The sequence below is a fragment of the Aethalodelphis obliquidens genome, unplaced genomic scaffold (genome assembly GCF_003676395.1).
Source record: "Aethalodelphis obliquidens isolate GAN/ISIS:26980383/991018 unplaced genomic scaffold, ASM367639v1 scaffold92, whole genome shotgun sequence".
Taxonomy (NCBI): Eukaryota; Metazoa; Chordata; class Mammalia; order Artiodactyla; family Delphinidae; genus Aethalodelphis; species Aethalodelphis obliquidens.
Window position 1 is genome coordinate 1,192,916 of NW_020838036.1, and position 21,562 is coordinate 1,214,477.

The window sequence follows — 21,562 nt, forward strand, 5'->3', positions numbered from 1 at the left end:
CCTGGAGAAGTCCTAAAAGAACTTCCAAGGGGCCCTGACTATACACACAGCAGGGATTTCTCTGTCTTCTGATAGCCCCAAGTGTTTTCCTAAATACCCTCGTATGTCTTGGATGAGGATATGATTAAGGTTTCCTGTTGTGTTTAACTTTGTGTTAGATTTGCAAGAGCTAGTGAATCTGCTTTGTCAGAGCTCAGGGTGCCATTATGGTCCATCCAGTCCAACCTCTCATTACACTGATGGAGAAACTGAGGGAAAGACTCAGACAGTCATGGCAGAACTGAACTCCTATGTAGCACTCTTCTCATATTCCACTTTACACTAAGCGATGGATGGCAGAACCAAGTCCCAGACATAAGTGACTAGACCAAGGTCAAACCAAAAGGCTGTGATTGAGATAAACCAATTATAAAATTTTAAATTCCTGTGCCAATATCAGCAAGACCTTACCTGGGTGGCTTTTTGCATAGGACTGTGTGTGGCTTTCCCAGCCTCTTCCACATGGCACCCCTGTGGGTCTTCCCTGTCAATATCAGCAACTCCAAGATGCCAAAGAGTGCTGGAGATCAGGGTAAGCTAGTATTGGGCCAGGGCTTTATCTTGAGGAAAGGCAGAAGCCCTTGCCTAGCCATATAGCTCATTTCTCACTGTAGTCCCTAGGAGAAAGGTAGGGCCCAAGCAGTTTTTGCTTTGTATTGTGCAGAGGGAGTTCCAAGAGAGGCAGAGGCATTAGCTAGTCAGAAGAAGAACTAGGCTTATGGCCCAGTGCTTCTGCTGAACATTTCCCCTACCCACCCAACAATCTCTCCCCTTTTCCACTCTTACTTGACCCAGTTTTACCACTTAGAATAATATAAAATAATCTTGGAACTTTTTAGCTGAAACATATCTTCATCAACTTGTAGTCCAAATTCTCCATTTTACAAACTGAGGAACTGAGGCCCAGAGAGGGAAAGTGATTTGTTCAAACTCATTGTGCTGGTAAGTGTCTCAGGCTGAAAGCACAAAACAATGAATGAACTTCTCTCTCTTGAGCTACTCAAGATACTCCATCACAAGAATTTGCCTCCCTTTCTCCCTGGGTCAGATGCAGGAGTACTGGTCTGGGAGAGAAAAGGAGTGTACACAGCTTCAGGTTCTGAAGAGCCATCCACTAGACTTTGTGGTTCCTACTACTGACAAAGACAGGCACGTGTCTGGTATCAAGGCCCTGGACAGTCTGTTGGTAAGGAAGTGGTGACAACCTGCAGGACAACCTCACTTTGGGCCAGTTCTTGAGGCCTGATTCTCAGTTCCAAGAGGGATTTTTAATTTCTGAACCTTGGCAAGGCCTTGTGGAGGATGTTAAGAGGCAGTTAGATACAGTAGGTAGTAATTACAGCCAATTGAAATCAGTTAATGGGGTCCTTTGTATTATATAATGGTATTAACTCCTTAATTGCCATACCATTATGACTTGGTTGATAAGTGGGTCTGGTTTTATCTTACAGTTGTACATGAATCTCCTAGAGGAGAAACTGGGATATCTGGGTTCTTATTCCTAGATTCTGCCTAGCTATCCCAAAACATCTTGGGCAAATTTCAAAAGTCCCTCAACAAAGAGATTTCCTCAGATGGCATGACCAGGACATTTCTTATCCTCTGCAAAATCCAACCAATTAGCCTAACAAACCCATTGGCAGCAACAACACAGAAAATCTTTAGTGCTTGAAACAGCCTTGACCCTCCTACCTGCCTTCCATGTGGTGATGTGGTGACATACCCTTACCATGTGGTGACTTAGGCTTCCTGGGTAAGTCAACCTGCTTGTGTGAACTATTAGAAAATCCTGGATCCTGTCAAGGCCTTGGTTAACAGATCAGGCCTCAGCCCTGACCCTGGGACAACCTGGCTCTGCTGGCTACAGTGGGTGGAGCCCAGGTCTTCAGTCTGGCTCACGGACACAGGTTGCAGATGACTTTCATCAAAAGGCCAGCTGTGTGTCCAGTGGCCCTTATCTCTATTGAGAGGGAAAAACCAGCCTCTGGAAAGGCAGCTTCTTTACTTCAGAGTCATTTTGCTCAGCCCAAAGAAAGCCCAGTGGCTAGTCAGTGCCCCCTGGACTGGCTTCAGGCACCCTAGACCTCTTCCTAGTGTCTTGGTTCTCCTTAGAGCCCCCTTTGTTGCCTTCGCAGGGTGCCCAGACAAGCCCAGAAGCCCCCAGAGCCATAACGTCTGAGTGTCTGAGATGGGTGGTGTGTCCCATGTCCTAAAGCCTAAGGAACCTGGGTGAACCTCCCAATGGCCTCCTTCATACCAAGGTGTTTTCTAAAATCAGTCTCCCACAAAAATGGGGACTGGCTCCCTCCTCATTTCAGGAAGCTGTGCCTTCCATTCATGCCCCCATCTAATCATTATTCAATTATTCAAGTCATCCTCACTTCCTCCCCTTCCTCTTCCCATATCTAACATGGATCTGAAAATACCAGCATGGTCTGATCCCAGACCCTGTTGCCTGGGGCAGACAAACACAGGATCAGAAAGCAGCAACAGCAATTCCCTTTATCTCAGAATCCAATTAAAAGACAACTTTTTGAGGACAGGAGCAATGCCTCCTCTTTTAAAAGTCTTGACAGAATCAAAGTTAAATAGGGGCTCTCTTAAAATCTTTAAATCCTAAGTCCTTCTAAGCAGGACTTAGAAGGGGCCTAAGTAACTAGTCCACTGGGCTCTCTGTTGATATCCCCTTGCCCCATTTTACAGACGTAGAAATGAGGCCCTGAGAAAGGAGATGTGATTTACTATGTGGTCTTGGCAGGCAAGCACAACATGACCTCAGGCTGTTGCTCCTTTAGGTCATCTCCTTCCTGCTCCTGGGCCTGATGTCCATGATGATTCCCCTCTGCCGGGGCTTCGGGGGCCTCATCGTTGTCTGCCTCTTCTTGGGCCTGTGTGATGGCTTCTTCATCACCATCATGGCCCCCATCGCATTTGAGCTGGTGGGCCCAATGCAGGCCTCACAGGCCATTGGCTACCTCCTGGGCATGATGGCCCTGCCGATGATTGCCGGACCCCCCATTGCAGGTGAGGTTAATATTGCAGGGAGGGCATGAGTGGGGGAGTCCTGTCTTCCTTGGGACCTAGATCTCCTAAGCACCTCTGCTTAAAGTCCCTTTTCTCCTTCTTTTCTATTTAAGCAGCCTCGTCAGAGTGCATGAAACCCCTTACCACCACTGGTGAAAGAGACTAAGGACAGTATATGTGCATGGATTCATTTGGGGGGGATGGGCTTTTCATGGCTGTATATCTGTTGCTGTGGGGTTTTATTGTAGACAGCATGGCTGATTCTGGGACGGTAGAGAGAGAAATGGGTTTGGCTTTCCTGACCATTCTATTGATCCAGAATCTTCTCTCTCTCTCTTTACAGGCAAGTAATTATTTGGAAGGTAGTTGAGCAGGAAGAGAAGAGAAAGTGGGCCCTGGTTTTATTAAGACTTAGCGATACCCCCTCCTCCTCTACCAGCTTCTGAACTGAGCCTGTAGAAAAGATTTGATTAAGAACACAACCCAGGACTGGACCAATGAGGCTCACTTCCTGCAGGCAACAGGCAAAGTGTTGGCTTGCCATCTTTCAGCACTCCCAATTTCTCTGTCCACTTCCAAGAAGGACATTGTTGGTACCCCAGAGAACTTAGGAAACAAGGAAAACTAATAAGAAGAGAACATCATTTCCTTTCTTTAGGATTTATTGCAAATATTGATTCATAGGCTAGAGTCTCCTAGGCTGGCCAACTGGGCTAGCTCAACAAGTATTCCTTGAATACCAATTCTGTGCAAGGTGTTGTGAGGGCACTGGTCATGCTGTGTTACAGTGACAAAACCTTCTACTCAGGCCCTTGTTCAACAGCCACACTGTCCACTGGGGGAGGGGAGCCTCTACCCAACTCCTGATCCCAAAGGTGGATCTCAGAATCCATATCTCTTTCCATTTTGCTTACCTCCTAAGCAGCCTCAGGGCCTACTTGCCTTTCTTCGGTAGTGTTTCTGGGCTCATCCTCCCATGAGGTGTCCCACATTAGCTTCTGGAGGTGAGCAGGGAAGGCCCTGTATCCCATGCCAAACACATTTACCGTATTGGCAACCTAGAGGAACCCAGAGGGGCCAACCATATCTGTAACTAGAAGGAAGGATACACATACAGCCTCCTCTTAGGGCAAATGGGCATTTCAAAGAAAGGGAAAATAGGAACTTGGCTGAATTGTTCCACAAGAACACTCTAGACCAAGCTGGGGGTGGAAGGGTATATCACTGTGAACCAAAACAAGTCTTGGTCATCTTCTCTGGAGTTCTTTTAGAGTAGCTTCCCTCCTAACTCCATACCTTGGAGTGACTAGAAGTTAGCTGTAGCTTCATGAAAGTCAGAAATGGAGAAATTGAGAAGCTTCATTTGCTTCTTTCATAACCTCAAGAGCCTGCAACCCCAGTGCCTCAGAGAGGAGCAGCCTGTCTTTGTAATAGAGGTTTTGTTTCTTCCATCTAGGAGTGTTTAAACTGAGGGGGCTCTCGGGTCAAGGCAGTACAGGCCAAGAGTCTCTGGATAGGCATTGTGATGGCCCCTAGAAGAGGCAGAGAGCACCTTTGTACAAGAGGGCAAAGCTGGGCTTGACTTGTCTCTGTTGACTTTTCAGGCCTCCTCCGCAACTGTTTTGGGGACTATCATGTGGCCTTCTACTTTGCCGGTGTGCCCCCGATCGTCGGAGCTGTAATCCTCTTGTTTGTCCCTCTGATGCATCAAAGGATGTTCAAGAAAGAGCAAAGGGATTCCAGCAAGGATAAGATGTTGACCCCTGACCCAGACCCCAATGGAGAGCTGCTGCCAGGCTCCCCCACCCCTGAGGAACCAATCTAATGCCTCATATTTGCCATCGTGTGCTCCTCCCCAAACCTTTCCCTTCACCCTGCCCTGCTCAGCATTTACATTTTTGCCACCAGCACACTTGTTCCCAAACCTGCACATGCAGCATTTCAGCCACCTGACCATCCCCCTGGAGCCAAAGCTCCAGGTGTTCCAAACTCATTAACCAAATTCTCCCTGTGAATGCCTTTAAACTTGCCAGGGTCCTCTCCTCCCAGGATCTAGGAAAGCTTGGGATCACCCCCTCGCCTTTGGACCCTCTCCATATACTTTCTAACTCTTGGGGGAGGAGGAGGATGGGAACTCCTGGCCCAGCTTGTTAGTCACCCACTAAAAGCAACTGCCAAAGGTGCTACTGTGTCCCCAGGAGCCTGGTGGGAAGATCCAAGCCTGTGTGCTGAGGAGTTCCTTGCCATCTGTCCTTAGGAACCATCGGGGGGTGCAAGGGAAAGGGCATAGAGGTAAAATGAGATGAGGAGCCTTGTTTAGCCTCAGAGTCTCTGAGGGCTATGGCTTCCCAAGAGGTATGGGTGACATCATTTTACAAGTGTACAGAGAGTCTCCCCATCGTATGGTTGGTTAACAGTCTGCTTTCTTCTTTCCTTCCTCCTTTTTTTCCTCTACTGCCTCTTCTCCCTTCTCATCCCCCTCTATTTCTTTTTATGACTGTCATATAGACTCGTGGGTGCTTGAAGAAAGGAGGGACCCAGAGCTTGGGCCAATCAGCCTCACCTTGGCCCAGCCCACCCCTAACACTAGCATCAATTCCACTCATCTCAGGCTGAGCCACATCTCATATTTTGGCCCAAGCTGCTATAATCCTATAGTGGAATAATAGAATATCACATAGGAAAGGGACCTTAAACACCGTAAAATTCCACTCACTGATTTTTTACAGATTTTCCAGGACAATGCATTAACCTGCAGGCTGTCCCAGCTCCCAATCCTTATATCCACCTGTCAAAATGTGAAGAAATTCCTTTCATTCTCAGCAGGCAGAGGAAGACTGATGACAGGGGGAATGGCATGGTGGGGGGAGGAGCAATAGTTATGGACCTGGGGAAGGACCAACTCCATCTCTCATTATTCATGACGGGTCAACATTTCCACCTGGGCCAGGCCAGAAAAGGAACTGTTTGAGGGAAAATCCCATTCCCAACCTGGATCCCCCAAAGGTAGAGGCAGCAGCTGCACATAGGGTTGGAAAACTTCTAGGAAGAGGAAACCATCCTAACCTTTATTACCTAATGTGTCCCTCATGCTGGGCATCCTGGACCACTCTACTTAGTGGGCATTAAAGGTGCCAGGAAAGGTAGACTCTGGACCATCTTCATCCCTCTGAAGTAGGTACCAGATGTTTCCCTATGCCTAAGCTCTGGGAAGCACTCTTGCTGAAGATCATTTCCAGCCACGCCGTGTCCGGCCATCACAACTCACCGTATTAGGAGCTCAGCCTCCCTCACTCAGCCTCTTTGTATTTCTCCCTATTCTGTGTCTTTTTCTGCTGTGTTCCTATTACCCTAACCTTTCATCATCTTCTTACCAGGCATCCCTGGCTGTCACCTAGAGCTAACAGTGACTTGCCACCCCGAGCCAGGGCCAGGAGGATGAGATCGCCCCTGAGGAGCTCCAAAGAAGACAGTGGTCCCCACCCATGAGTTTTTCCGTTACGAACAGGCAGCTGGGGCATGGTTGGCCTCTGATGGCTTCATTCAAGGCCAAAGTCTGAAGCCCCCTCCCTTGGTCCCAGTCCAGCTCTTATCAATTCCCCAAAGGAAAACCCACTGGTTCTTGGCTCTGTGAATAGGAAGGGGCCTGCCTAATTATGATCCTGTTATCCCAAACAGCAGTGGAACAGGAGGAGCTGGGCCCCAGGAGCTCTTTAAGTCCCAGAAGAGGCCATTGAAAATGTTGGAGCAACAAAGCCCCTGCTTCCATTGCTCCCTGCCCACTCCCACCAAGTCACCTGAGGGCAGTTCTGCAGGGGCCTCCTTTGTTGCTCATGGTATGGATAGCTCTTAAGAATCAGGGTGCTACCCACTTCTCTCCAGATGAAGGAAAGACATTCACAGGTCCCAAATCTGCCCTATCAGGTGTCACATAACGTGGCAGGGTGTCAGTTTACTTCTTCCACACATGTACACGTGCATGTGCGTGCTTGTGCACTTTTGGAGAGAACGTTGGTTGGCGAAAGCAGCACAGTATTAATATTTAGGGTAAGATGCAGCCTCTTATGCACCACAGTTAAATCAAGGAGAACGAACAAAATTTGGGAGCTTGAGATCTGGGACATTTAAATCCTCAGAAGGTTTGGAACAAAATAAACAGATCTAAAAATCCAGCTTTGGTGTGTTATGTTGCCTACATGGGTGAAATAGTCTTAACCTGGTTAACAGCAGGAAGTTTAGTTTCAGAACTGAAATCTCATTTCAAATCAAATTTATGCCAGGGTCTGTACTCCTTTTCTTCTCCCTTGTAATTGATGGGGGAACTTGAATGGGCTAGTATAGCTGGGTTATACAGCCAGGCAGCAGCCTGGAATTGAGGGTGATACAGAAGAGAGACCTATAACAATGACAAAGCTGGGAGTAACCTTAGAGTCTCCCTTGTCCATACTCTGCATTGAATTTAAGTGAGGACACTGAGGCCTGTATATAAGGCACTGCAGCAGGCTCACACAGTTTGTCAGTGACAGAGCAGGCTGAAACCTTGAACTCAGGTCGACTTCCAGTCCAGTCCAAACTCCTTATTTTGCAGATGAAGAAACCAACACAAGCAGGGGAACATGACTTGCACACTTCATTCAACAACTATATAGTGAACCCATTTCCAAAAGGGTGTTGGCAGAACCAGCTCCAAGCAAAAAGAAATCTGAGCCATGTCTGAATTTTAGCATAGCCCATCTTTTCACAATTACTCTCACTCCCAACCAACACATACTTCTGGGGTTCTCTCTTCCCAAGCACTCCAGACCACGTGGCCTTGGCCATGGACAGCTGGTCCCACCTACTGCCCTTCCACCCTCAGCAACCCAAAAGGTACAAATAAAGTCCATCTCCCTATGGCCATACACTGAACAGGAGAGGGGTGGAGGAGACTGGTTTCCTTTGCAAGAGGGTGGTTTACCACCCAGCTCTTGGCTATTGTTTCTCCCCTGACTCAGTGCAGACATCCTCAAGCTGCCAGCCTCCTCATCACTTTCCACTGAGACTAATTACTCTGTCCTGCTGCCTGGCCCCAGGCTCTCCCACCGAAGGTCTGCTGCCCCCTCAGTCACTCCCCCAGTAGCCCCAAGGCCCTAGTCTGTGTTTGGTCACTCAGGATCATTAGATTTTAAAGCTGTGGAATCCCATAATTTTTATGAGCATATGCTCTCCCCCAGGGCCTTTTCAGGTCTGAAGAGGCAGCCAGCAGTTCCCTGCCACTTCACAGCAGCAGAGCAGGCCAGCTGACGGGAATTACAGGTGCCCCCAGTAAATCCCTGGTATCTGACAGCTGGTGCTTAGATAGGGTGGGTGCTGGTTTGAACCAGAGCCTTTGAAGCAAGTTCTGAATTCTAATAAGCTGAAATGTAGAGGAGACTCCAGAGGCACAAGGAAAGGGATTAGATATGCAACTCCTGCAGGGGTTGAGGAGGCTTTACTTTAGAAGGTCTTTCAAATCCTGCCTTTCAGCTCTCTCTAGTGGTCACCAGAAACAAAGTTCCATGCCTGGTTTTCAAGTCATTTCAGCAATATTTTCTAGGGACCTGCTCTGTGTCAGGCACTTTGCTAGAACCCAGGGATTTCAGAAATGAAAGGAACAGAGGTGGAGAAGACAAAGAGAAGAAACACAAGAAGGAATCTGAACTGTCTTCTTTCCAAGATACCTTTTCTTCTTCTGGACCCCAGCGGCCCGGAGCTTATGGACCTTAAAGCCTTTGGGGCAGGACAGGGGCCACCACGCCCCTTCCGGGATGGAGGCCTCAGCATTTCCCCCCTCCCCATCGCCCTGCGACTGGCCTACCCCGGCCACAGCCTCCCGGAAGAACTATGCGCTCTTCAGCGTTGGTTTCCTGCTGAGCTGGAGCGAGATAAAATTAGCCCATTGCTCACGACTAACAAGTGTCAACCCGTGTCCAGTTAGGGGGAGGGAAGGTAACCCATGGGCTCTCCTGCTGGGCCAGTCAACATGGGGACTAACAGCACCGGTACAGCGCCCCCGGCCCAGGGCATACTCGTTCACCCTGCTCTACCCGCTCCAGGGATGGGAAACTAGAAAGGGGCGGGGCTACAGCTACCCTCCTTTCCCACCACACACCCACCCTACACAGCCCTCGCAACTACTGGGCCCTGGGATCCGGGGATGTGGTTGCTAACCGGTACCGTTTCCCACTGTATCCCCATGTCCACCCCACACTTGGGGAATGCCTAGGGATGGAGATGGGTCTGGGGGGCCCCAGTGGCCCTGGCTGCTCTCCTGGTCCTGCCGCTGGCTTCCGGTCACTTTAAGCAGAGTGGTGGGCGGTTCCTGCCCCTCCGTGGCTCTCCATCCATTTCCCCGCCTGGGAGGGGTAAGAACCCTGGAGACGCGCCAACTGAGACTCATCTGCCCCTGCTGCTCGAACGGGAATCAAGCCCACCCAGAACAAGCAAACCTTCCCTCCCAGGGGAAGTGAATGGGAAGGAAGGCGGGAGGGCGCAGCTTCGGGCCCTGCCAACTGTCTGGGGAGCCAGATGGATAGACAGCAGCTGCGCGTGTCCTGAGCTCAGCTCCTCCTCAATTCCCCCACCCCCACTACCCTGCCCGGGCCACCGCCACCAGGGATTGCAGCATCGCCGCCCCCATCGAGCGTTGGGTCCAGAGCCCTGGAGGTGATTCGGGCTGCGCAGTCCAACAACCCCCTCCCACCAGCGGCCCCCTACCAGATCTGTCCCCGAGGTCCCGAGGGCGGGGTCGACCTGCAACTACCAAGGACCTAAGTGATTCCAGGCAGGAAGCCCGCCAGGATGAGGGGGCTAGGAGCGAGAACCGCCTCCAGGAAACGCTCCGCTCTGGTCCTGAGCAGCCATCCTCCTCACCCTCCTCTCCATCCTCCAACCCCGGGCCGGCTGTCCCCATAAAATCTGTCCCAGAACTCCCGGGGGCAACCATGCTTGCTGGTGGGAGCTCTCAGCTCAGGCCTGCTCTCCCACTACAAGGTCCCCAGATCCTACCCAAGGTGAAGGTGAGCCCCCACCAGCTGCCCTATGTTCACAGAGGTGAACTAGTGGGATTTCCTAGGCTTGAGAACCCTCCTCCAAACCTGGACAGAGCCCCAGGAATGGACCAGATTAACTCTAAGACCTGCCCTCCTCAATTTGCTCCCCACTGAACACTCTTCCACCCTACTCTCCATCAAACTGCTTCCTTCAGCCACTTGCCTAAGTGGTGGTGTGGGAGGGAGCCAGGGTAACCACCTCCACTGCCCTCCCACACTCATCCACATACATCCTTCCTCCCACAAGGTGGAGTCTTCTGAGGATCCCAGCCTTGCAGATCCTTCTGCCTTAAAGCCTGCAAAGGCCAGAGTTTCCTCCTGTCAGTCCAAGACCTTCCAGCTGCCTTGCCTCCTCATTTGCCTCCCCTCCCCCATACATGTGCACAGACACGCTCCCATCATCCTTCAGCTCCAAGAACACAAGGGCCTTCCCCCAGCATATTTGGACACAGAGACCCCCTTCAATGATAACAGGACACCTTCATCTGTGGGGGAGGGGGGCGCTCAATTTACAGTTCATAGGTGCTCACATATCTCTCATCATGCTTGACCCTCTCCCCAACCCTGGAAGGCAGCTGTTCCTGTGCCTATTTTACAGATAGGGAAAGTAAGCCCCAGAGGGGAACTGAATGCCAGTTTTCAAACTCCTTCTCCAAGGCTGTTTCCACCCCACCTCACAGAAAGTAGGGAAGTAAGCAAATCTCTCTTTTCCCTTGACTTCTCAGAAAGCCTGCTTGCTCCTCCTGGAGATAGTACCTGCGGTTCCCCAGGCCCAGCCAAGGAAGGCTCTGGGTAGTGAGTGGCACCACAGCCCCAAGATGGAGGCATGGAAAGGAGAAAAAGCTGAGCCAGAGTCCTTGTGCACCCCCTACACACCCACCCCAGCCTCTCTCTTGGAGGGAATGGGACAGGGAGGGGAATGTGGAAGAGGAATTAGGAGTCTCTGATCTGCCTTTCCCTGGGGGTATATAACACTGTTTTCTGGGTTCCTCTCTGCCTCAAAATGGGTATAAAACTCCAAACTGAGCTCTCCTATTCCTTACTCCCTCAGTCCTTCTCTTATTATTCAATAAAACTATCAGCACTGAGGGCTAATTTCCAGGGCCTTGCTAACTGCCCATAGATCCCCCAAAGGACACTTTGTCTGGTCTATTTATGAGGGGAGAGGACATGAGGAACAGTTCCTGGGAGGCCTTGCTTTCTTGGGAAAGGATTCGTGTGTCTAAGTGGTCAACACAGCTAGCTCAGAGGCTCCCTCTCATCTAGACTTCTAGCACTTTGCCAAGCTACGGAGAGGGGATTCAGTGGGGAGGGGGGAGTAGCAAATATCATGCAATTAAGGGTAGGGGAGTTCCCAAGATAGCACCTGGGGAAAGGAAAAGTGGAGAACATGCCTAAACCCCTGACCACACACCTCACTGAGGTGGACTTGTCCTGTATATGCCTCTCAGCAACTGTGGCCATTACCCTCCTCCTCATCTACCCTGCCCCCAGCTGAGAGATTCCCTATATCTGCAGGGGAGCTTGTTGTCATCTAGCAGCCCCCACCCTTCAGTACCACATTTTTTTGGTGGGCTCTAAATTCCCAGATCCCAGTAAATCCTAGCCTAAGCCTTTCCTTCAGGGTAAATAGCTTCAAGCATCCAAGCCAGGTCCCTCCAAGGTTAGGACTCACCTGTCAACCACAATGGCTGGGCCCGGAAAGCAGGAAGAGGCAAGTTTCAAGAAAAGTCAAGTTCTAGGCAAAGCTAGTTCCAGTTCAGTAGCTGTGTACATAGTTGTAACTAGTGAACTTCAGGAGCACTTTAAACATTATAATGATAGAACACAGGGGCTACAAAGAAACTTACCTTAATTCAGTTTTTCTGGTTAACTAAGTACTTTCTTCACAATCCTTGGTCAACACAGTTAAGGGCTGTTCTCTACCAGGAGGAAATCAAAGACCCAAAGGAGGTCAGAGGTGAAATGGTGGAGAGCTTCAGATCCAGTAATTTTCACACTGTACTCTGTGACTCTTTGGGGGATTCACAGAGGTACCTCAAAGACGGCTAAAATTTCTGGGACTGGTTTTCCTTATTCCTCCAATGAAGAACAGTTTAATGCTGGATATTATATATAAAACAAACCTAAGATGACTCTGAAAGTTGGAGAGAAGAAGGCAGACCAGGTAGGAGTGAAGACCTGAGGCAGAACCTGAGGAGTGATTCACTTGAGGTGAGTGCTGTAGGTTTCCTTTTTGCCTTACATATCCCAGACTTGGTGATGGAGAAGCCAGAAACCCAGAAATGGCAATGGGCACTGACATAAAAAGCCCAAGGAAATTTTTTTCTCTCTAGTCAAAGAATCAGGAAAGGGACAGTCTAGAAAAACAGAAAACTTTTACACAATTACAGTTCTACTCCAGTCAAACACCATGGACAAATTGTGGCCCCACCCCCACCCCAAGCAGCAAAGGCAAAGTGGAGAGCCTAGATTCCACCTTCATCATGCTATAACAAAGCACCTTTCCCTGCCATCACCATGGTGGTGTCACAGAAAGCCAAATATGGAGCCCAGAGTTTCATCCCAGCCATGCAGAAAAATGTAGGAAATAGTAATGAGGCATCCCAGTCCCTTGCATCCTTGTGGGTATCAGAGGAAGCCTAGTGGGTACCTGAACTCCAACCCCTGCAAAGCAGTAATGAGGAGCCCCTCAACACCTGGGTGTCAATGAAGGCCCAGTGGGAATCCCAGACTTCTACCTCAACTTGACAGTAATGAGGTAGTGCACACTTTCTCTCAGTGGCACACTGTTAGAGGAGGCCTGCTGAAACTACAACAAAGATCTAATACTCATGTCATCAGAGTCCCAGAAAGAGAGGAGAAAGTAAGTTGGGCTGAAAAAGTATTCAAAGTCATTATTTAATGGCAGAAAACTCCTCAAACTGGGTAAAAGACATATTCTTGTATGTTCAAAAAACTGAGCAAAACCCAAACAGGAGGAACTCAAAGAAATCTATGCAAAAACTCATCATGTCAAATGTGAAAACTAAACACAAACAAACAAAGATCTTGAAAGCAGTGAGAGAAAAATGACACCTTATTTATAGGAGAAAAAACAATTAGAACGACAGTAGATTTCTCATCAGAAACCATGGACGGGAGCTAGAAGAAGTCGTAAGTTTTTCAAGTACTAAAAGAAAAGAACTATCAACCCAGAATTGTATATCCAGCAAAAAATCCTTGAGGAATTAAGAGGAAATCAAGAAATTCTCAGATGACAGAGAACTAAGAAAATTTGTTACCAGCAGAATTACCCTGAAAGAATGGCTAAAGGAAGCTCTTCCAACAGAAAAGAAGTGACAAAAGAAGAAATCTTGAAATGTCAGGAAGGAAGAAAGTACAATGAAAAGAGCAAAAATACAACAGGTTTTTCTTATCATCTTGAGCTTTCTAAATTATGTTTAACAATTGAAGCAAAAACTATAACAATATCTGATGTAGCTCTCAATGTATGTAGAGAAACTAAGACAATACTATAAATGGGGGACGGTGAAAAGACAAAAAAGGAGGTAAGGTTTCTACACTTCACTAAAACTGGTAAAATACCGACTCTGATAGACTGTGATAAGTTATGTACATATAATGTAATACTTAGATCAACCACTAAAGAAGCCATGCAAATAGATACCCTCGAAAATCAAATAGAATTCTAACCCACAGGAAGGCAGGAATAAAATTCATAAATGAAAGACAGAGGGAACAAACAGAAAACAAACAATAAATGTCAGAACTAGACCATAATATATCAATAATTACATTAAGTATAAATGGTGTAAATACATCAACTATAGAGATTTGCAGAGTGGACTTTTTTTGAAAGAAATATGGTTATTTAATAAACCTAATAATTAACCCTAAATACTTAAACTTTCCTGGTCATCTACTTAATCCTACATTCCTTTTAAAATTTATTTTTATTGGAGTATAGTTGCTTTGCAATGTTGTGTTAGTTTCTACTGTACAGCAACGTGAATCAGCTATACGTACACATATACCCCCACTTTTTTGGACTTCCTTCCCATCTAGATCACCGTAGAGCACTGAGTAGAGTTCCCTGTGTTATACAGTAAGTTCTCATTAGTTATCTATTTTATACATAGTATCAATAGTGTATATATGTCAATCCCCATCTCCCAATTCATCCCACCCCTGCTTCCCCCTTGGAATCCATACATTGGTTTTCTACATATGTGTCTCTACTTCTGTTTTGCAAATAAGATCAACTATACCATTTTTTTAGATTCCATATATATGCGTTAATATATGATATTTGTTTTTCTCTTTCTGACTTACTTCACTCTGTATGACACTTTATAGGTCGATACACGTCTCTACAAATGACTCAATTATTTTCCATTTTATGGCTGAGTAATATTCCATTGTATATATGTACCATTTCTTCTTTATCCATTGCTCTGTTGTTGGACATTTAGGTTGCTTCCATATCCTGGCTATTGTAAATAGCGCTGCAATGAACATTGGTGCATGTACCTTTTTGAATTACGGTTTTTGTTGGGTATATGCCCAGTAGTGGGATTGCCAGGTCATATGGCAGTTCTAATTTTAGTATTTTAAGGAACCTCCATACTGTTCTCCATAGTGGTTGTATCAACTTACATTCCCGCCAACAGTGCAAGAAGGCTCCCTTTTCTCCATACCCTCTCTAGCATTTATTGTTTGTAGATTTTTTGATGATGACCATTCTGATTGGTGTGAGGTGATACCTCATTGTAGTTTTGATTTTCATTTCTCTAATAATTAGTGATGTTGAACATCTTTTCATGAGCCTCTTGGCCATCTGTATGTCTCTTTGGAAAAATGTCTATTTAGGTCTTCAGCCCATTTTTGGATTGGGTTGTTTGTTTTTTTTGCAATTGAGCTGCATGAGCTGCTTGTATATTTTGGAGATTAATCCTTTGTCAGTTGCTTTGTTTACAAATATTTTCTCCCATTCTGAGGGTTGTCTTTTCATCTTGTTTATGGTTTCATTTGCTGTGCAAAAGCTTTTAAGTTTAATTAGGTGCCATTTGTTTACTTTTGTTTTTAATCTCATTATTCTAGGAGGTAGGTCAAAAAAGATCTTGCTGCAATTTATGTCAAAGAGTGTTCTGCCTATGTTTTCTTCTAAGAGTTTTATTGTATCTGGCTTTACATTTAGGTCTTTAATCCATTTTGAGTTTATTTTTGTGTATGGTGTTAGGGAGTGTTCTAATTTCATTCTTTTACATGTAGTTGTCCACTTTTCCCAGCACTACTTATTAAATAGGCTGTCTGTTCTCCATTGCATATTCTTGCCTCCTGTGTCATAGATTAGGTGACCAGAGGTGAGTGGGTTTATCACTGGGCTTTCTATCCTGTTCCATTGATCTGTATTTCTATTTTTGTACCAGTACCATACTGGTTTGATGACTGTAGCTTTGTAGTATAGTCTGAAGTCAGGGAGCCCGATTCCTCCAGCTCCATTTTTCTTTCTCAAGATCACTTTGGCTATTCATGGTCTTTTGAGTTTCTATACAAATTGTAAAATTTTTTGTTCTAGTTCTGTGAAAAATGCTACTGGTAATTTGATAGGTATTGCATTGAATCTGTAGCTTGCTTTGGGTAGTATAGTCATTTTCAAAATATTGATTTTTCCAATCCAGGAAAATGGTATATCTCTCCATCTGTTTGTGCCATTTTTGATATTCTTCATCAGTGTCTTATAGTTTTCTGCATACAGGACTTTTTCTCCTTAGGCAGATTTATTCCTAGGTATCTTATTCTTTTTGTTGCAATGGTGAATGGGATTGTTTCCTTAATTTCTCTTTCTGGTCTTTCATTGTTAGTGTATAGGAATGCAAGAGATTTCTGTGCATTAATTTTGTATCCTGCGACTCGACTAAATTCATTGATAAGTTCTAGCTGTTTTCTGGTGGCATCTTTAGCATTTTCTATGTAGAGTGTCATGTCATCTGCAAACAGTGACAGTTTTACTTCTTTTCCAATTTGGATTCCTTTTATTTCTTTTCTTTCTCTGATTGCCATGGCTAGGACTTCCAAAACTATGTTGAATAAGAGTGGTGAGAGTGGGCACCCGTGTCTTTTTCCAGATCTTAGAGGAAATGCTTTCAGTTTTTCACCATTGAGAATGATATTTGCTGTGGGTTTGTCATATATGGCCTTTATTATGTTGAGGTAGGTTCCCTCTATGCCCACTTTCTGGAGAGGTTTTGTTTTTTTTTTTTTTATCATGAATGGGTGTTGAATTTTGTCGAAAGCCTTTTCTGCATCTATTGAGATGATCATATGGTTTTTGTTCTTCAATTTGTTGATGTGGTGTATCACACTGATTGATTTGAAAATATTGAAAATTTCTTGCATCCCTGGGATAAATACTACTTGACCATGGTGTATGATCCTTTTAATGTGTTGTTGGATTCTCTTGGGTAGTGTTATGTTGAGGATTTTTGCGTCTACATTCATCAGTGAAATTGGCCTGTAATTTTCTTTTTTTGCAATATCTTTGTCTGTTTTTGTTATCAGGGTGATGGTGGCCTTGTAGAATGAGTTTGGGAGTGTTTCTCTCTCTGCAATTTTTTGGAAGAGCTTGAGAAGGATAGGTGTTAGCTCTTCTCTAAACGTTTGATAAAATCTGCTGGTGAAGCCATCTGGTCCTGGACTTTTGTTTGCTGGAAGAGTTTTAATCACAGTTTCAACTTCAGTACTTGTGATTGGTCTGTTCATATTTTCTATTTATTCCTGGTTCAGTATTGGAAGGTTGTACTTTTCTAAGAATTTCTCCATTTCTCCCAGGTTGTCCATTTTATTGGCATATAGTTGCCTGTAAGAGTCTCTTATGATCCTTTGTATTTCTGTGGTGTCAGTTGAAACTTCTTCTTCTTTGTTTCTAATTTTATTGATTTGAGTCCTCTCCCTTTTTTTCTTGATGAGTCTGGCTAAAGGTTTATCAATTTTATTTATCTTCTCAGAGAACCAACTTTTAGTGTCATTGATCTTTTGAATTGTTTTCTTCATCTCTATTTCATTTATTTCTGCTCTGGTCTTTATGATTTCTTTCCTTCTAATAACTTTGGGTTTTGTTTGTTCTTTCTCTAGTTGCTTTAGGTGTAAGGTTAAGCTGTTTATTTGAGATTTTTCTTGTTTCTTGACGTAAGATTGTATTGCTATAAACTTCCCTTTTAGAACTGTTTGCTGCATCCCATAGGTTTCGGGTTGTGTTTTCGTTGTCATTTGTTTCTAGGTATTTTTCGATTTCCTCTTTGAGTTTTTTCAGTGATCTCTTGGTTATTTAGTAGCATACTGTTTAGCTTCCATGTGTTTTTGTTTTTACAGGTTTTTTTTCCCCTGTAATTGATTTCTAATCGCATAGTGTTGTAGTTGGAAAAGATGCTCAATACAATTTCGACTTTCTTAAATTTACTGAGGCTTGATTTGTGACTCAAGATGTGATCTATCCTGGAGAATGTTCCGTGTGCACCTGAGAAGAAAGTGTATTCTTCTGCTTTGGGATGGAATGTCCTATAAATATCGATTAAGTCTATCTCATCTAATGTGTCATTTAAGACTTTTGTTTTCTTATTAATTTTCTGTCTGGATGATCTATCCATTGGTGTAAGTGGAATATTTAAGTCCCCCACTGTTATTGTGTTACTGTCAATTTCCCCTTTTATGTCTGTTGGCATTTGCCTTAAGTACTGAAGTGCTCCTATACTGGGTGCATAAATATTTACTATTGTTATTTCTTCTTCTTGTATTGATCCTTTGATCATTAGGTAGTGGCCTTCCTTGTCTCTTGTAACTGTCTTTATTTTAAAGTCTATTTTGTCTGATATGAGTATTGCTACTCCAGCTTTCTCTTGATTTCCATTTGCATGGAATCTCTTTTTCCATCCCCTCACTTTCAGTCTGTATGTGTCCCTAGGTCTGAAGTGGGTCTCTTGTCGACAGTGTATATATGGGTCTTGCTTTTGTATCCATTCAGCCAGTCTGAGTCTTTTTGTTGGAACATTTAATCTATTTACATTTAAGGTTCCTATTACCATTTTCTTAACTGTTTTGGGTTTGTTCTTGTAGGTCTCTTTCTTTTCTTGTGTTTCCTGCCTAGAAAGTTCCTTTAGCATTTGCGGCAAAGCTGGTTTGGTGGTGCTGAATTCTCTTAGCTTTTGCTTGTCTCTAAGGCTTTTCATTTCTCTGTTGAATCTGAATGAGATCCTTGCTTGGTAGAGTAATCTTGGTTGTAGGTTTTTCCCTTTCATCATTTTAAATATATTTTGCCACTCCCTTCTGGCCTGCAGAATTTCTGCTGAAAAATCAGCTGATAATGTTATGAGGATTCCCTTGTATGTTATTTGTTGCTTTTCCCTTTCTGCTTTTAATATTTTTTCTTTGTATTTAATTGTTGTTTGTCTGATTAATATGTGTCTCACTGTGTTTCTCCTTGGGTTTATCCTGTATGGGACTCTCTGTGCTTCCTGGACTTGTTTGACTATTTCCTTTCCCATGTTAGGGAAATTTTCAACTATAATTTCTTCAGATATATTCTCGGACCCTTTCTCTTTCTTTCCTTCTTCTGGGACCACTATAATTCATATGTTGATGCATTTAATGTTGTCTCAGAGGTCTCTGAGACCATTTTCATTTCTTTTCATTCTTTTTTCTTTATTCTGCTCCACAGCAGTGAATTCCACCATTCTATCTTCCAGGTCACTTATCCGTTCTTCTGGCTCAGTTATTCTGCTATTGATTCCTTCTAGAGTATTTTTAATTTCAGTTATTGTGTTGTTCATCACTGTTTGTTTGTTCTTTAGTTCTTCCAAGTCCTTGTTAAACATTTCTTCTATTTTCTCGATCAGTGCCTCCATTCTACTTCCAAGATCTTGGATTATCTTTCCTATAATTACTCTGAATTCTTTTTTAGGTAGACTGCCTATTTCCTCTCCATTTATTTGATCTTGTGAGTTTTTACCTTGCACCTTCATTTGCAACATATTTCCCCATCTTCTCATGTTGTCTAACTTACTGTGTTTGAGGTCTCCTTTCCACAGGCTGCAGGGTCATTGTTCCTCTTGGTTTTGTCTGCCCCTGGTGAGTGAGGTTGGTCCAGTGGCTTGTGTAGGCTTCCTGGTGGGAGGGACTGGTGCCTGCGTTCTGGTGGGTGGAGCTGGACCTTGTCCCTCTGATGGGCAGGGCCATTTCAGGTGGTGTGTTTGGGGATGTCTGTGAGCTTAGTACAACTTTAGGCAGCCTGTCTGTTAATGGGTGGGTTTGTGTTCCTGTCTTGCTTGTTGTCTGGCATGAGGCATCCAGCACTGGAGCCTGCAGGCAGTTGGGTGTAGCTGGTCTTGGATTTGAGATGGAGAGCTCTGGGAGAGCTCTCGCTGATTAATATTCCCCGAGGCCGGGAATTCTCTGGTGATCCAGCATCCTGTACTTAGTGTGCCCACCCTGGAGGCTCAGGCTCGACCCCTGCAAGCTGCATGTCATGGCAATAAAGGGAAAAGAAGTGGGGGAAGAAAACAAACAAAAATAAAAAGAGAAACAAAATCCAAGAAAATAGCAAAGACCAAAAAACAAACAGCAACAACAGCAATAATAAAAAAAAAAACAGACTAACGGTAAAAGCAAAACCAAAGAAAAACAAACACACACACACAAAATCAAAAACAAAGAAAACAGGAGAACAACCAAACAAAAGAACCAAAAATGAAATCAAACAATTAAAAACAAAACTAACAAAAACACAAACCAAAACAAAGCAGAATGCAAACTGAAGAATAAAGCAAAGAAAAGTAAACAGACAAAAACGATTTTAAAAAAGGAAAAAACACAGAACAATGAAGAAGCAAAGTAAAAATAGAAATATAAAAATAAAAAATATATTAAAAAGAATTTTAAAAATTAAAAAGAAAAAAACAAACAACCCCCCCAAAATATATAAAAATGAATAAAAATAATAATTTAAAAAACCAAACAACAGAACTAATCAAAACATAAGAAAAATAATAGTAATAATAACATTTTCATGGGGTCTCAGCTGTCAGTGTCCTTGCCCCTGCTGTGAGCCACAGCCCACCTCCACCTCCCCAGGAGGCCCTCCAATGTCTCTAGGTTGGTCTCTGGACCTGCTGTGGGCTCTTTGGGGACAGCTCAGATTGTGATCTGGCCCAACTCCCACGTGTTCTTGCCCCCAGAGTCCAGAGCTGTCAGAGTTAGACTGGTTTCATTTGTGGGAACACTCATCCATTCAGATATTCCACAGACTCAGGGTCTACTAAGCCAATTATGGGGATTTAATCGGCAGCTTGTGTGGGTGACAGAAAGATTTTTGTTCCTCCTCCTTAGTTGTCCCTCCCCTGGGGCTCAGCCGTGGTTTTAGCCCTACCTCTGGGTGTGGGCCACCCACAGGAGTCTGCTCCCAAGGCTGTCCTAGAGCACTTGGGTCCGCCTTGGTGAGAACAGGCCGCGGATGTGACACAGCTGCCTGGGTCATAGAAGCCCCAGTGGCGACAGGTGCACAGAAGCTGGCAGCCGTGGGTGAGAGAGATTCGGCCCTAGTGGGAACATTTTCTAGTGCCTGGAGGCAGGCTCATGAGGGCCAGCACTAGCAGGGCCCTTTCCTAGTGCTGGGGGTGGGGCAGGGGCCAGCACATGGGAGAGAGAGGCTGCAATGGTGGCTCCACCCTCTGCGCATCACTCAACAGTGGCGCCTTTCTTCCATGGCAGTCTGGGTTTCCTCCACAGGCATTCCCAGTTGTGGATTTCCTCCCTCCTGTCCCCTCAAGTTGTCTCCTCACAGCCAACAGCAGTCCTCCCCCTGGGTTTTGCTCTCCAATCCCCACATTCCAGCTCCCAGCCCCCATGTGCACCAGTGGACACATGTCCCAGTCCAGGGCATGCAGGGCCGTGGCACGGACCATCTGTGTAGCTCTCACTCTATCCTGTCTGCCACAGACCAGCTGTTTCACCCTCCTCTGACAGCATCAGATGCTTCCTTTCTGTCCCATCAGTGAGGGGTTTCCCCAGATGTGGGACCCTCTCCTCTGCTTCAGTTCCCCCCCCCAGGGGTGCACGTCCCATCCCACTTCCTCTCCTCTTCTTTCTCCCTTCTTTCTTTTGTCCTACCTGGTTATGCAAGGTCCTTTATTGTCCTTTCCGGTGTCCAAGGTCTTCTGCTATTGTTCAGCTGGTGTTCTGTGAGAATTGTTCCATCTGTAGATGCATTTGTGTAGAGAGATGAACTCCATGTCCTCCTCCACCATCTTGAAAACCCCAGAGTGGATTTTTTAAATGACACAACTATATGTTGTATGCAGGAAATTCACCTCAATTATATAATGATAGGTAGGTTGAAAGTAAAAGGATGGGAAAAGGTATGCCAGTAGATGTCA

The 21,562-nt window shown here is 45.3% G+C and overlaps 1 protein-coding gene across 2 annotated transcripts in view; it reads left to right on the plus strand.

Moving 5' to 3' along the window:
• The window catches only part of SLC16A2 (solute carrier family 16 member 2), a 118,731-nt gene extending 111,500 nt beyond the window's left edge, over positions 1 to 7,231 (plus strand). For both annotated transcript variants that reach the window (XM_027095597.1, XM_027095598.1), the window contains exons 5-6: positions 2,835 to 3,063; positions 4,668 to 7,231. In XM_027095597.1, coding sequence (XP_026951398.1) covers positions 2,835 to 3,063; positions 4,668 to 4,888 — 450 coding nt within the window. In that variant the 3' untranslated portion in view covers positions 4,889 to 7,231. The remainder of the gene's footprint in view (positions 1 to 2,834; positions 3,064 to 4,667) is intronic.
• Positions 7,232 to 21,562: the final 14,331 nt, after the last annotated feature.